This window comes from Gopherus evgoodei, chromosome 8 (assembly GCF_007399415.2).
Source record: "Gopherus evgoodei ecotype Sinaloan lineage chromosome 8, rGopEvg1_v1.p, whole genome shotgun sequence".
In the NCBI taxonomy this organism is placed as follows: domain Eukaryota; kingdom Metazoa; phylum Chordata; order Testudines; family Testudinidae; genus Gopherus; species Gopherus evgoodei.
Genome location: NC_044329.1, coordinates 77890894 through 77907608, shown reverse-complemented (window position 1 = coordinate 77907608; position 16715 = coordinate 77890894). Strand labels below are relative to the sequence as shown.

General features: G+C 35.5%; 1 protein-coding gene across 1 annotated transcript in view; it reads left to right on the top strand.

The window, feature by feature from the left end:
* Nucleotides 1–16213, top strand: part of ABCD3 (ATP binding cassette subfamily D member 3) — an 84578-nt gene extending 68365 nt beyond the window's left edge. The window contains exons 12-23 of the mRNA XM_030572158.1: nucleotides 72–169; nucleotides 264–355; nucleotides 1020–1111; nucleotides 1201–1273; nucleotides 1997–2060; nucleotides 7621–7698; nucleotides 7806–7871; nucleotides 7983–8072; nucleotides 8594–8713; nucleotides 9863–9967; nucleotides 11574–11630; nucleotides 13217–16213. Coding sequence (XP_030428018.1) covers nucleotides 72–169; nucleotides 264–355; nucleotides 1020–1111; nucleotides 1201–1273; nucleotides 1997–2060; nucleotides 7621–7698; nucleotides 7806–7871; nucleotides 7983–8072; nucleotides 8594–8713; nucleotides 9863–9967; nucleotides 11574–11630; nucleotides 13217–13294 — 1013 coding nt within the window. The 3' untranslated portion in view covers nucleotides 13295–16213. The remainder of the gene's footprint in view (nucleotides 1–71; nucleotides 170–263; nucleotides 356–1019; nucleotides 1112–1200; nucleotides 1274–1996; nucleotides 2061–7620; nucleotides 7699–7805; nucleotides 7872–7982; nucleotides 8073–8593; nucleotides 8714–9862; nucleotides 9968–11573; nucleotides 11631–13216) is intronic.
* Nucleotides 16214–16715: the final 502 nt, after the last annotated feature.

The following is a 16715-nucleotide window of genomic DNA, read 5'->3' as shown; positions in this document are numbered from 1 at the left end:
TTTTAATGTGTTCATTTTATATTTTGATTTAACTTTTCTTGCTAGAAAACATTTACTTTTAAATATTGCAGACCTAGCTACTGTGGTTGGTTACCTGGTTGTTAGTCGTCCATTTCTGAACCTAGCTCATCCTCGCCATCAAAAGAGTACCCATTCAGAACTCCTGGAGGTAAGTAGTACAGAATAGAAATGAGTAAAATATAGTAATTGCTTGAATTCTGTTAGTTCGCATAAGTAAACATAGTTGTATTTTGCTATTTAAGGATTACTACCAAAGTGGAAGAATGTTGTTGAGAATGTCTCAAGCTCTGGGCAGAATAGTCCTGGCAGGCCGTGAAATGACCAGATTGGCTGGGTAAGATTGATAGCTGATATTCACAGCTACTTAAAACTATTTTATTTTCGATATATGTAGTTCCTGTCTTCCATAGCTGTTTTTTATAAATGGTCTGTAGATAAAAACAAAACAAATTTGCACTCATTAATGTGCACACATTAATATTAATAACTATGAGAATATTAGGGAAAATTAATGTTTTCAATTACATTGGTAATTTCTGAGCCTATTAGTATTTGCAGATGTTTTGAATGTGAGATCAGCAGTGATGGGCAGTATGGAAGTAAACCATTTTCCATCTTAATGTAACGTTGTTGGGGTATATTTTAATATGAAAGTTTTACCTTTGAAGCTTAACTTTCTAAAGTGTTAAATATTTCACTATCTTAAGGGCCAGTTTTGTGAACTGCAGAGGTTGGGAGATTAATTTATTGGAATTAGGAAGCTTTAGCTTGAGGTAACCAGCCCAAGACATACAACAAAAAATAAACGCACAAGTTTTGAAACAGCTTGCATTCAGTACTGTATCCCAATCACGCTGCAAAAAAGTGATTCCAGTTCTTCCTTATTATAATTTTAATTTTGACAATTTAGAGTACTTATTAAAAGTTTATTTTTCTGCATAACAATAAAATCCTTAAAATGTTTCTGAAGATTAAGTCTTAATGCATCCTTATTTTAGCTTCACAGCTCGAATTACAGAATTAATGCAAGTACTAAAGGACTTGAACAGGGGCAGGTATCAGCGTACTATGATATCGCAACAGGAAAAAGGTAATTACAACGGAAGTTTAATGCGCAATACTCACACCTTGGCAGACACAACTAGTCTCTAATACTTGTTTCTTTTTTTAAAATGTAAGATGGCGATAGAACCCAAACTATTCCCTTGATACCTGGGACTGGAGAAATTATCAACACTGATAATCTTATCAAGTATGTATAGAAGGTGTAATGTATAGAAAATGTAAACCTGCTTTTTAGTCTTGCCTTAATCACTATTTTTAATTCAGTTCATTATATAGAATGATACTTTATATCCACTTCCTTCTGTACAATGTCTTCAGAATTTCTTTCTCAATCCTCACTGCATAAGGCTTTCTACAACCTTAATACTCTTTACTGTGGACTACTGATACTATCTGTTCTCCAGAATCAATCTCCCTTTCGACCTGTCCCGCTCTCCCCTGGAACTTGACTACCCAGATCATTTTATTTCCCATTAGTTAGACCCCATCTCTTACTAGAATTTCTGCATTGGCTTTCCAACATTCTCCATATACATTTCAAGCCACTTCATCATTGAGGCACTTGAGAGCTATGGCTTGCCTATATAGTTGTCTTTGTCTTTTTTTACAACCCTTTTAGCGACTTTTAGAACACTTTTTTAGACTTCTACAACCCTTTTAGCCAAGTCTTGCTATATATGCCAGGAAGAAGCTTTCAATTAATGTGTGTCAAGATACCTCCTCCTCCTCTTTAAATTAAATTAAAAAGAAAATTAAAAAAAATCCGAGAAACAGTCCAGTTCTGGCCATATGCAGCTCTCTACCTTCATAGCACCTGCTTGTGTTCTAGCATCCTGTTCTTCCTCAGAGTTGACCAGTTGGTAAAGAACTATATGTAATAGTAGTAGTAATGTGTTAATTTTACCCGTAGGTTTGATCATGTTCCATTAGCAACGCCTAATGGGGACATTTTGATTCGAGACCTTAATTTTGAGGTAAGTTCTAAGATATAAATCTTCATGTAACACTTGAAAAATGAAGGTGAGTATTTCCCACAAACTTACTGTGTTATGAACAGTCAAGAATAAGAACAAAAGATGTGTGTAGGATAGGGATACTGTCAGTGTGGTGGTCATATTTTTTTAATTAACTGTGTTAATAACATATTGGGCTATTAAAATGGATTTTTTCAAAATGTTATTCCCTTTTCACAGTAATGTTTATACATATACCCCTTTTTAACATTTTGCTTGACAATGGCACTGAAACTAAAAACTATTTCACTTTGGACTCTTCTGCACTAGCACGATGCTGTGGTATTACACGCTCACAAAACTTGTCTTGAAGTGTCTGTGTGTATTTCAGCTTGTAGTTTTAGGTAACCAGCAATTTTACCCATCTTTGGGATTTTATCTGGAACTTGTTCGAATACCAGTGCTACACCACTGTATATGACACAAAAAGTATTAAAATGATCAATACGTACAGTAGATTTTTTCAAAAAATTACATGAGTAGAAAGGAGTAAATATTTTTAAGTCTATTGTAAATAGAAATGTTTTCATTATATTTAAAAACTTCCCCCTCCTTTCTAACCAAACACACATTTTGGGTCTAAACTAGTTGAAAGCATTCCACTTATCTAACTATGAGTAGAAATTACTGATCTTTTCCTTATCATAGCATTTCTGCGTCTAAAAATATATAGCAGAAGTTTACACACAATAGTATGAATTATTTAACCTAAGATGTAAACAAATGAGAAAACAATTTCTGGAGTGGTAGAGGGGGAGAGAATATGAAAAGAAAGTGTTACTGGATATTAGTCTTCCTAATTAAAATGTTAACAGACATTATCACTGAAGTTTTCTTTATGATAAAAACCTGTTTGTGCCAACAACTGAAATAAGAGTGTAAGTTATGTGCTGTAAGATTGATTGTGTCAGCTCAGACGTATCACAAGTTTGCAGTTTTCCTCTTGCTGTTTTTATACAGCATATCCAGTAGGTGGCACTGGAAGTGTTTTCCTGTTAAATTTTAATGATCGATGTACAGTAAAAAAAAAAAAATTCATTGTCATTCTAGAAAACAAAATTGCAATGCCATAAGTGTGCAATGTTAGTTAAGTAGAATAATTAGTTAGTACTCAGTTTCATCTGATGCTTTTGTTCCAGTTATGACATAAAGCAGGAATAGTAAGATCCCATTATAATAATTATACTAGTTTTATATTCTATTCCTGAAGACTTAATTATATAATTTTGCTTTCTAGAATGTTATGGCATGTTGTAATTTTGAAAAATATTTAAGTAAAAAGTTTAAATAAAAATAAAACTTTTAAAAGTTTCTTTTATATTGCCCATCGACACAGTAGATAAGTTCAAGACTGCCACCCCCCCCCCCCCCCAAAAAAAAAGTTTGAATTACGGTTAAGAGTAAGAATCTGTAACTTCAGTGGATATGCTTTAAAATTTTGATTAAAAAATAATAAAGCTAGGAAATTGAATTTCACAGTGTATTTTTACAGGGGTATCCCTTAACTTTCTCTGTGGGAGCAAGTGTTTTAAGTTCTTAGGATTGTTAAATCTTGGCATAATTACACTTGGGGTACATTTGATGTTTAAATTAAGGATGCTTGTTAGACTGATAGATAATCCTTGATAAACAAGATGATTACGTATCTATGCTTAATCTCACAAATGTCGTAACAGGCTTGACCATTTAAAATTTAAACTTTAGTGATTTGCCTTGACTCTTCACATTATTATATAGTGTCTACCTTTGTTATGTGTGCTAAAGGCAGTCAGGGCAATATGGTCCCAGCCCTAAAGGGCTAGTCTTCCAAGTAGACAACCTGCAGACAAAAGTAGGGAAGGGATTTAACAAAAGCAAGATGATAAATGCAGTTGTTTGGCACATGTCTGGTTCTTTGCAAGGAGATGAGTCAGGTCGGGTGTTACTTATTTAATAGACACTTCTTTGAGGGGAGCGTTAAGGTTGTTAGGGCTCTTGGAAGAAGTATGTTATGAGGAGGAAGTGTGGAGGGTGTGATAGAATGGCCAAGGAAGGATTGCAGGTTAAAGGAGAGCATAAGAATCTGTTTCTTTAAGATTATAAATCCCCAATTATTATTTTTTGTGTGTTTGTGTGTGGACAGACGTAAAGATGGATAGAACAAGTGCCTGCAGGTTCTTTAAGCTCATCTCATGATAGTTTAAAAACATAACGTGTATTTCATGAGGAAAAAACTTGTTTGAAATCTGATATTATTCTTGAGTATCTGAAAAACCACTGAGATGCTGAAGTTTCTATATCTCAAGTTTAATAGTAGTTACTTATTACTGTAGAAGAGGCTTTGCTCATTTCTTTGGTGGTGGTATAACTTGTAGCAAACCAGTTTTCTATTTTGTAACTGGAGCATGAGGAATGTGGTGGCCTATGTACAATGCTTAGGAATAAGGTAGATTCTGTGTTTGCTGTGGTGTATACGGGTAGAGAAATGGAGGTGGAGGTACAGTTAAAGGGAGACCTTAAGTTTGAATTTCCATGCTCCCAAATTGTAAGTGGAATCGTAACTTTGAATTTAAGTATCAGAGGGGTGGCCGTGTTAGTCTGGCTCTGTACAAAGTGACAGAGTCCTGTGGTACCTTATAGACTAACAGACATATTGGAGCATAAGTTTTCATGGATGAATACCAATATGTCTGTTAGTCTATAAGGTGCCACCGGACTCTTGGAATAATTTGACTGTAGTGTCTGATAGTTTGTTTTAAAGAGCATTCTTTCAGGAGATTTATCTCAGAAGTTAGTTATCTCTGTTTTACACTTAAAATTTAGGTCAACCCAACTAAATTGCTCAGAGGTGTGGAAAAATCCCACCTCTGAGTGATGTAGCTATATGACCTAACCTCTGGTGTAGATGCTGCCAGGTCGACAGAAGAATGTTTCGGTCAGCCTCGCTACCCTCACTCGGGCGTGGTTATGATGTCATGCTCAGGATACCCAGGACTGTAAGCCATTGTTACCATTTTGCCTTAGCAAGAATGACAGCTTCGCGGCTGGTGATGGGACCCCACTGCTCCTGTCTCCTTTGCCTCACAGACTGCTTAGAGACCTTCTCTCATGTAGATATCACCATGCAGTTTATTTACAGCATTTCACTCCTCCACTTTCTACATACTTTGTGCTGTCACTGTATTTAGTGTTATGCAGTTTTACTGTCCCTTCTAAAAAGGGAGTTGGTGGGAGGGAAGGTGTCTCTTCCTAGAACACTCCCTTTTGTCAGGCCCCACTACATCCCTCATCCCCCTTCCTTCCTTGTACTCTTTCATCCAGTCTCCTTGTTAATGGGCTAATTAGCTTCTTAGCTACTGAGCTGCAATGGGATCTGGTAATCTGATCGTCCCTGGGGATCCTAATTGGTTAAACAGTGACCAGGGTGCTGTCTCAGTTGCTGATTTCTAACACACTGTCATACTCATGCTAAAGCTGTGTGTCACGTCCCTGGCACACTAGCCTGTCTGCTTTGCCAGCAAATTCTTCAAAACTGTCTCAGTCTAAACCTTGCCTTTCACGTAACAATCAGTGTTCCCCAGAGACATCTCTCTGCAGTGTCCAGTCCCTCTGGCTGTGTACACTCAGAAATTATTACGGTCACATGCCTAATAGTTAGTGCCAGGGCAAGAGAGAGAGCACACATCAGTCTGGTAGGTTAGTTGAAGACTCATGCTTCACTTAAATACACGACACTAAGATGATTTTTAATAAAACAAGAATTAGTTTATTAGCAAAGAAAGGAGATGTAAGTGATACTAAGTAAGAGTAAAAGAGAGAGGTATGGTTACAAATAAAACGAAACAGGCTTTCTAGTGACTTAAAAGTTAATTTTAACAAGTTACAATCTTTGCCTGAGCAGCTTTCTTATTTACATCAAGTTACCAGCATCACTAGCCCACCAGAGTATGGGATCCAGCTTTCACAGGGTGCTGTTCCCTATGTCCCCTAAGTGATGGATGCCAAAATGGCTTTTAGTTTCTGCTTATATTTCCCAAAACTCATTGTTTTGTCCTCAGAGTTAAGATGACTTCCTACTATTCTTCTCTTCCTGTTGACTTCCTATTTTCCTGCTGATACATATGTAAATGGCACTTCTTTGTTTTGGTTCCATAATATTTAATTTACATAGGAGGGAAGGTAGCTATCTACCTGTCTCCAGTCTGGGAGAAAACCTGTTTCTCTCTTTAGTTGCAAATTTTGAAATATAGTATCAGTGAGTAACCATAATTCCTCATATAATGAACACACACATTTTACAGTGATATTAATCACCAGTGTGTGAAGGCTTACATAAAAGAGCTTACTCAATACACTTTTATAGTAGAGTTATATTGTGTACAATCAGTTGCTTATTCTTTGAGGTTCAGACCGCCTATTCTTTTTGGGTGTCTGGACCATGATTGTCATAGAGGTGCGTTCCTTCACTGGTGGGAAAACCCCTTCCATCGGTGTAGGCTGCGTCTACACTATGGGGTTATGGTGGGATAGTTTTGGCACCATCGCTCTGCCAGTGTAGTCCCCTTATGTAGACAAACCCTCATGTTTCTAATATTAACTAAAATTTAAGAAAAGGTTTTGTGTTAGAATTTCTTTAGGCTTCTTAACTATTTTAATCAAATAATTGCTCTCTGATGCGGATTTATTCAAGAGTAACAATGTCTTCTACTTTCCTTCTCTCTCCTCCTCCTCCACTGTCTTGCCAATTTATTCCTCCCAATCAAACACAAAACTTTTCAGCAATGTTTTCTGCTCACCACTCTTCCTCCAATGTGGCTTTCTCACTCTTGTCCCCCTGTACCAGACCAACCTGCATGCAATCCCCTCGCTCCTCCATCATGGCACATGAAGAGGCTTACTGCAGTTTTGAGGTCTTGGGAAGTCATGGTCTGGATTTTATAGGGCTGTGCAGGGATTAAAATCTTCACGTGGTGACGTATGCAGGTTTAACAAATAGTGCAAAAATGATATGTAATTAGACTATTAACTAGAGGTGATCAAAACAGAAAAGACAAATTCATATAAAATGGAATTGAATTTTTTTTAATCAATGTTGTTTTCATCAGTTTTCAAACCAGCTCTGCTATTAATTCAGGAAACTCATCAAGCAGTCACTTATCAGAGCTCATTGAGGCCAATCAAATAAAAGAAACTTGAAGTTTCTAAACTAAGCTTCTTCGAGGTTGATTAACGCCCACCCCACCTTGAAAAATCAGAAAACGTTCCAATAATTAAAATCTGATTTTTTTGACACTAGTATTTCCAAAATGATTTTTATTCAGTTTGCCTTTTTTAAAAAACTATGCAATAATTTTACTGTATCATCAGATCACTTCAGACTGATTTATTTTAGGCTAAATTTAATATTGGTGGATGTGTGTCAAAATTGGACTTACTGGGCAAAGGATGGCTTCCAGTCTAATTATGAGGATACTGGCATCTCTACAGCAGTACAGATTTTCCAATTATTTTCCTATTGTTTAATGTGTTGCCATATATTTAGGTTCGGTCTGGTGCAAATGTTCTGATTTGTGGACCAAACGGATGTGGGAAGAGTTCACTTTTCCGTGTTCTTGGCGAGGTAAAGAAATACTAAAATGAAATTGATCATTTTAAAAAACACAAAACCCCTCACCCTAATTTCTTAAGAGAAGTTTTGTCTTTATGACTTTTGTTTTCTTGTTGCAGTTGTGGCCTCTGTTTGGTGGATGTTTAACCAAGCCTGAGAGAGGAAAGCTTTTCTATGTTCCTCAGGTAAAGCAAAGTACCATAGTATTTGATATTTGTGTTTTTTATTACCTCTTTATTTTATGACTGTTACACATATTTGTAATGCTGTACTAATCATTTGCAATTTAATCCCAGAGACCATATATGACGCTAGGAACTCTCAGAGACCAAGTCATATATCCTGATACTGTAGAAGACCAGAGGAAGAAGGGGATATCTGACCAGGTAAAGAAGACATTCTCCTCAATAACCATTATTCACAGCCATTACTTTTCCTGATTCTTTGTAGCGTGGGATTATTTGTACTTTAAATTTGTTAAATGATAGAGAAACCGAAGTTGTTTCTCCCAATGTAGATTTTTCTCTTAATTCACCCTTTCCTTTCTTGAACCTGATTGGCTGTAAAATAAAGATTCACCAAACCAAAGGTCATCAGTTGTGGCTTTAAACATGCTGCACATAGCCTCTAATATTACCTGCCAGCAGATGTCGAGGTTGTCATCTGTCTGTTAATGACAGTTTCACTGTTCATTTAAACTTGTTCTGAAGTATCATTCATTTTTTAACTGTATTGGTATAGCAAGTAAGAACATTAGATTTGTTTACATTTTGAAATATTATTTTGGTACCAATATCTTGGGTGATAGTGATTTTAATATTTTATAGTATACTATACTAATCTGAGAAGTTATTGCAACATGAAGTATGTTTAGGTGTATCTGTAAGCATTATTGTTTTGCTAAAAGGTGCTGAAGGAGTACTTGGATAATGTCCAGTTGGGTCAAATCCTGGAACGTGAAGGTGGCTGGGATAGTGTTCAGGACTGGATGGATGTGCTCAGCGGAGGAGAAAAACAGAGGATGGCAGTGCGTCTCTATCTTATACGTACTTTAAAAATACTGTAAATTAGTATAACTAATCTGAAATGTTGATGATATCTAGTCAGTAAATTTTTCTACTGCTTTATTCTTTAAAGAAATAATTTAAGATTTTTATAATCTTAGTGCTCATGAAAATAACTTAAATTACTACAGGTAGGCATTATTTTCACATTGTAATATAGATCTCTGAATGCTTTCTTATCAGATCAACATATTCTCTTCTATTATGTAAGCAGATCTTGTAAAATATTGATTTCTTACCCTTGAAAAGTATACAAAGAATAATATACAATGTTCAAATTTCAATGAGGTTCAGTAAATGATGGTTAAAAAAATTCTTTCCCCTTTTAATTTTCAGTCAGTAATTTCTGGTTAAAACTTCTAAGACTACAGTATTAGTTGTGATTGTTGAGAAAACTTGACTTTCTGCTAACAGCATTGATCATTATATATGTAAATATTTTGGCATGCATCCTTTTTCCTCTAGCAAAAATCAAGACAGAATGATGGCATGGCAGTACATACACAACATTTCTGGGTTAATAAGTAACCACATAATTGTAGAGAGCTGCTTATATGTTACACATACACCTAAGAGTATATTGTATGATTAAACTATTACCATTTTTTAAATTAAGTATTCATATTGACTGTGACCTGCCTAACTGTCTGCTAGAAGACAAACTGACAAGACAGCAAAGGAAATTTTCATTGCACGCTGGCTGTAACTCACTATGCTTCAGTATTACTTAAGTCTCTGATTATTGCATGGTAATGTACATATTACTGTATCTGCTGAACACTTAGAAGTAATGGGATGAAATCAGACTAAAATGTCTTTAAATTTCGAATGTTTTATCTCCATTATTAGTTGTAAATTTAAATAGCTTCATAGTTTTCATTTACGCCTTTTGGGGGAGAGAGATAATGGCAGCACAGAAACAGAAGTTTTTGAGCAGTTGTGTAAATATTTCAAACCATTTGTTAAAATGTTTGTTATATTTCCAATAGATTACAGTAGTTTCATCTCTTAAATGCTCGTTTAGACAATAGGTTATGCTATTATAAAGATGAAGAAACTTGTATTGTCCTTGTTCTCTCTATTCACAAATGGTGTATTGTTTTGCATTCCAGATGGCAAGGTTATTTTATCATAAACCTCAGTTTGCAATTCTGGATGAATGTACAAGTGCTGTTAGCGTTGATGTAGAAGGCTACATTTACAGTCATTGCCGGAAAGTAAGTTTGTTTTGTTTCTGTTTTTTCTAGATAAAGAAAGAAGGCTGAGAGATACATTAAATTGTTCTTTGTGAATGTAATTTCTAATTTGGAAAATGTCAACTTGACAGATTGGTAAAACTGGACTTCAGCAACAATATTAGACATGATGATATTCCATTTCCAAAACTTGATTAAAATGTGAAGTGGAATCCAGATAACACCCAAAACAATCTTATACTTTCCTTTTGGAAAATAACCCTTCTCAGCAAGGCTGACAAAACAAAAGGACTTGTAAGTGAACCTGTTTTGGAGATAGGAGCCAGCAACACTAGGAGAACTTTCAAAAAGTAAATGAAAAGGGAGTATTTAAAAAAAGCATGATGTTTTAACTTCTTTTCTATTCCCCATCCTCCCAGAATTCTCAAAAAAAAAAATTCTACCCTCATATGAGATGTGGTAGGAGAAATATAAAGGGGGTTGATTTCTTTTTGGGGAAAGGGTGAAGGGTTTGAAAATAGAGATTATAATGGTAAACTTGTTTTAAATTTAACTATGGAGCAGTGATGTCCTTTGAAAGGAAACAGAAACTCTACAGGTACTGAAACTTTTATCCAAATCTCTCTGGGAGCAGGAGCAGGCCCGAAGATGCTTTTGTAGTAGTAGTTTTGATGCTGGGTGGGCTCTTTGTGAAAGAGCATCATCTATAAGGGGTAGGGATAGCTCGGTGGTTTGAGCATTGGCCTGCTAAACCCAGGGTTGTGAGATCAATCATTTAGGGATCTGGGGCAAAAATCTTTCTGGGGACTGGTCCTGCTTTGAGCAGGGGATTGGACTAGATGACCTCCTGAGGTCCCTTCCAACCCTGATATTCTGGGATTCTTCTATTTCATTGTTTAAGTACATTTACCATTTGGATGCCAGGTTGTACTGCTTTCTATTTTGAGGATTTACCAGTGCAAAGTGGCTGATAATGCATCCCTCTGGAAAATCAAATCCCTTGTCAGCTGTCTCTTACAGAAGGTTAAAAAACAAATAGTTTGATTATTATCACTTTCATTTCTGTTTGTTTTAATCAACAACCATTTACAGTTTAACCATTCAGTGCAATTGCAACTATTGCTTACAGGTGATTTTAAAGATGAATTTTTCATTGCATTTAAGAAGCACTTTAACTTCTTAAATCATTAACATCATACACTTTAGTTAGCAATCAAATACGTTATAAAAACAAAATATTTGGAAATAATTTCCTCTTTTACTTACTTGCTAGGACTCAAGTTCAGGAATTTGTCTTTTCTGTAAGAGCCTATGATATTGCTAACATCCATGCACAGGGAGTGAATTTTTTAGCCTGACATTTTCAGGTCCTGCAGAAAAAACATTTAAATCAGTAGGTTTAAAAAAACAAACCTAAAACCTCTTTTGTTTTTCCTCTAAAATGTGCAATATTGAGGCTTACACACACAGTATAAATGATTTAAGGCCTTAAAACTTTTCTATTTATTAGTGTGAGCTTTTAGTTTCATCTTTTAAAATGTTACTAAGTGTAAGAATTGAGGAAATTAATTGAATTTGTCTTTTGGGTGAAGTTTTACTTAATGTTTGTATTCTCTTTTTACTGCAGGTTGGCATCACTCTCTTCACTGTCTCTCACAGAAAGTCCCTCTGGAAACACCACGATGTATGGTATTTTTATTTTTGTTGACAATGATTATGTATTTAGCCTTTTTGTGGGTACTAAGTGAACTTTGAGTTCAGTTGCATTCAGGTGTCTTGCCTTCCAACCAGATACACTCTTTTCAAAAAATAGTATCATAGATTATATTTTCATAGTCCAGCAGCAGTATTTGAAGGATTCACAAAAAAGCTGTTATGAAAATCTAAGAAATTGACAGTTCTAAATTTATCTGTTCTGAAGGGTTATCCATATAAAATATTCAAAGTTAGTGTTTCTTCATCTGTGGACACTTGATTAAAAGAGCCTGTAGCTAAACAATCCTGTAAAACTTTTCTTACGAAGCTGCTAATGCACATGTTTATAAAGGGCCTTTGTGCAGTGCAAGATGTATTTTTAATTGTGGGGCTACTCCTTGTTTGTTCTATAACTAAGTAAATTTTGTTATTGGTGCGAATTTAGATTTTGTGTGTGCACTGAGATATAATGAAGAGAACACTTCTATAAGTATGAAAAATCTGATATAGTTGAAATATACATGGCTTTTATAATCCTATAAAATTGTTTTGGCAAATGTTTTCCCTTCCAGTTACAGTAAGATACGATTACCCCCTAGAGGGGGTGTGTATGTGGTGGAGCATAAAATCTGTGGATATTTTGTTCAGATAGGGATTGGGGAATTCAGTGTTCATGAAGATATTTGGGAAAAGGAATGTTAAACATTCTAAACATGTAAAACTGTGATACAAGGTATTCCTTTTCTCCCTTAAGTTCTTTCTCATCATTTCATCTGTTGTTATTGTTCTGAAGTAGATAACATAAGGATTGTAATGAATAATAATTGAAGAAATAATTTTAATCTTAGAAAATATATGAAATTTGAAGCTCTGTGGGGATACTCCTTCACTAATTTCTGTCCCGCAGCACCAGCCAAATCTGAAATCAATATTCATTTAACAAGGGCCTGATTTTCAAAAAGCACATGCCGAGTTTGTGTATGCAAAAATGTAGTCAGTTGTCTAAGTTGACATTTCTTGGTCAAGGTATAGTCAAGGTCCAGACTCCAGAGATAATAATTAAAAAAACCATTAATGGTGGTGGTGATGATAAGTAAATAAAAAGATGTTGGGGTCCATTCAAAAGTGTCTGGTGGTCCAGGTTTGGCCCACGAGGGGCCTATTAACTCCCCGATGTACACCATTTCACACCTAATTTATGCACACATTTCTGCAATTCAGGTATTGGTGTAAGTGACTCACTATGTGTAAAAATACCAGGTTTGTACACAGAATTATAATTATGCATGCAAATTAGGCATCTGTCACAACAAACCAAATCCCCGTGATGAGCAATATGACCAACTAGCAGAAGATAGAGACAGAACATATCCAAAAAATCATAGTGTTTTTCCTCAAAGGCAATTGAATTGGCTAAGTATTGCAGTAGGAGATCATCCTCTGACCAGCTGATTTAGGGTTTTAATTTTTGTTCTTTAACAAATTATTTGCTTATATAATTTATGATGATAAACAAAACTAATATAAAAATATTTTTGTCTTTTGGTTGATGATGATAAATTTTTCATTCCACAGTTTTACCTGCACATGGATGGTAGAGGAAATTACGAGTTCAAGAAGATAACTGAAGACACAGTTGAATTTGGATCTTAAAATCCGTAAAGCTGCAACTACTACAAAGACTGATAATTACAGAGAACATGTTTAAAGGAAAAACACATAGCAAGATAAAACTACTTGGCTTGTTTTTAAACAAATTAACTAGGTATAGGATAATCCAAAGCAAGCTATTAAGCATTTATTACTATATAGGATATTGCTAATTCTGTATATGTTGGTTTAATTATTAATATGTACTAAGAATGTCCTTATTCTTGTGGTTAAAAACCTGCCTAAATTAAATTGGGCTTAAATCAATATAACCTGATTCATCCTGGGATGTAAACCATTTGAAGTCAGCTGATTTGACTTCTATGGACCTTCCTTTCCTTCAGTGAAGAACTCTGCTAAAATTAGGGTTACTGCCTCTCCTGTTTCTGGCAACAATTCTGGATTTTCACTATCTAGTCTATGTATACTTCTGAATTATCTCACATGATGCAGGATGTCCTCCACTTTTCTTAGTATATCCAGCTATCTTGTACAGTGCCAGACCTGGGTGGAGGCCAAGTTTTGTGATGGGTGTTGTATGTGCACCATTCATGGTGCAGGATGGCCTGAATCCAAGATGGCAGGAGCCTAATTCCCTCTGCTATTAAAGAGATTAGACCTGATCCACTGTGGATCACTAGACCTTCTCAGCCTGTCGGTCCACAGCTCTCCTGTGCTTCTCACTGTCTCCCATTCTTCCCCCATTCAACAAAAGCAATGCTGAACTGTGTTCTCCTCCTCTCCCAGAAATGGGAGTGGAAGCAAATGTTGGGGAGAGTTGGGAAGAAATTGAGATGGAAGGGAACTGAAAGAAAAAATAGTAGTGAAAATGGTACTCTGTATTCAGGGGTCAGGGTCCTTGAATATTTTTCATTTGGAGTTGCATAGACACACTTGACAACTCTGGGAAGTTGAGGAGTATGATTTTAGTTCCCACAGCAATAATGGAGGAGGGAGAATTATTAAAGGACAAATCTGCCTATTGAAGTCAGAGGAGTTTTGCCACCGACACTAATGGGATCAAGAATTGGGCCCAAAGTGTATCCTTCTAAAACACTTAGCATCCCTCCTTGAAAGCAGAATTTTGTTGCTCTCAGGAGCAGACTTTCAATTGTCCTCTTTGCTCCCATTCCTAGGATATGTGGTGGTGGTCTTCCATCAGAGTCCTCCTTTGTCCCTCTTGTTAAAATAGGATTTACCCTGTCCAGCTGCTGTATAGGTTTGGGTTTTAAGAGGGAGTGATAATGATGGTATCCTCTGTTTTTGCTATCCACTTTTTTATGTGATGTCTGGGATGCCACATCTCAGAATTCATCAAAATTTGACTCCATATCCTGAGGGTTTTTTAGGCAATTTTAATGTAAATTAGTAAATCATATGACAATGGTCCTCAAACAGTGGTCCGTGGACCACTAGTCCATGGAGTGCTGAATCTTTTATTGCAACTGCCAAATCTCATCAAAAGACAGCTAAAAATACATTAAATAGTTTCCTAATATTACTTTTCTATGTAAACAATTACTGTAGTTGCCACATGATTTTAAGTGATCACAAATGCAAAAAGAGATGGTTTGTGTGGTCAGGAATGGGAGGCTGGTGGTCCATGAGACTGTGTATGCTATGAAAACATTTAAAAATCCCTGCCATACACTGGTGTTCTTCTGGTGGCTCTGTAGTGTTGCACACATGATGTAACATAGGAATGCACTACATGAAGACATGCACTAAATACACAATAAATGTGATCTCTGTACATCTTTTATCAAGGTTTTCTTTTTTATAATCAATATACACTCGTGTGTATATCTTCCTATTAGTGACTAATTCAGCTCTGTGAATACTGAATACCATCTTTCGTATTAAGATTATTACTTTTTATTTTCCCCTTTTATCTTGAAACTTGAAAACTTGAAGTTGTTACACTTCTTGCCCACACCACTCACAATATTAAAATTCTCTGACATAGCAGAAGAAATGCTAGTGCCCTCATGTCTTAGTACAGGTACCCACTGACATAGGCAATATATTCAGCATGTTAAATAGCATCAGTGAAACTCCAAAAGGCATGTGTTTGAAGCTTAACTGCATCCATGGATCACCTGATACTAAAATAAACTGTTTCATTCCGCAAGATGGCAGAGTTAGCTTTTTTACCAGTTTTTAATTCAAATTCTTAAACACTGATATCAAACTAATTTATAGTGAAGCAAGTGGTGCTGCTATACGTGAGATTTTAGTGTTTTCATGATAGCCCTATATTTTCAGGGTTTACCATAATGGCTGTTTTGTGAAAGTTGTCACCCAATTGCAACTTTTTTTTAAAATAAATGTTTTAGTAGCTTTTTAGAGAGACAAAGCAAGGAATATTTCTCCAAATTCAAATATCTGTTTTTATTCTTTTGGCTAGAGAGAAGTATGTGGTAATGTAAAGTAGTGGATTTGGGATTTTTTTTAATGTATTTGTGTAGTTTTGACACTAACAAGCAGAAACCACTCAAAGCACATTTATATATCCTCCTCTGCAGCAAGTCCAAGGGTGATTTACCATTCAACATTGATTAGTAACAGCACTGAGCATAAACTTTTTTCAATTTTGCTTTACAAACAAAAACAGATCCAGCTTCATAAACAAGGAGAAATTGCCCTGCTCCTGTTGTGTACTGAAGTCAGTTTGAGAATCAAGGGTCATCTCATTTAATTCCTAAAAGCTCTAGTTGATGTCGTTGATATATCAAAGAATAACCTGGTGAGCAACGAGGAACATATAGTAAAAACAACTTGTAAAGATACTCTAGACCACTGTTCTTTAAAAGATTACATAAAAATACCTTAAAGTATAAACTTGTATTGTCAATTAAGAGATTTTTAATCTGGTGAAAATGGTTGAATCTTAGTTCAGTTATAAAATGGAGCTGTGGTATATATTGGTTGTAGTCTTTTTTAATTGCTCAAGCTGGGAGTTTGAAAATAATCAGTCATAGTGAGAATGAAAGTATTGATAAAAGCATCTCCATATCCTCAACTATGGAGTCTCAAGCTGGTGACATTTCAAAATTGCACTAGTGGTAGTCGGAGATGGTTGCATTTCCTAGGTGTTGGGAGATATTCCGGTATGTGTGTACATACTGTAGTTTGTAAAGCGCTGTGAGAAGAAAGGCGCTATATAAAGGTAAGACATTTAATTGCAGAGAAAATTGCATTAGGCTTTTTATATTTGTTGATCGTGTAATTAGCACTTGTCTTGTGTAACAATACAGGAAGGGTAGATGTTTGACAAACCTAGAACCAATGAGACTTTTGAATTATTTAGGATCAACTTTATAAAATTCTATTACATCAAAGTATGAATTTCATACAAACAATCAGTCAAACTAATCAGTGTAAGTTAATGGAATGAAGTGCTAAATGCTATAGGTATGAGTGA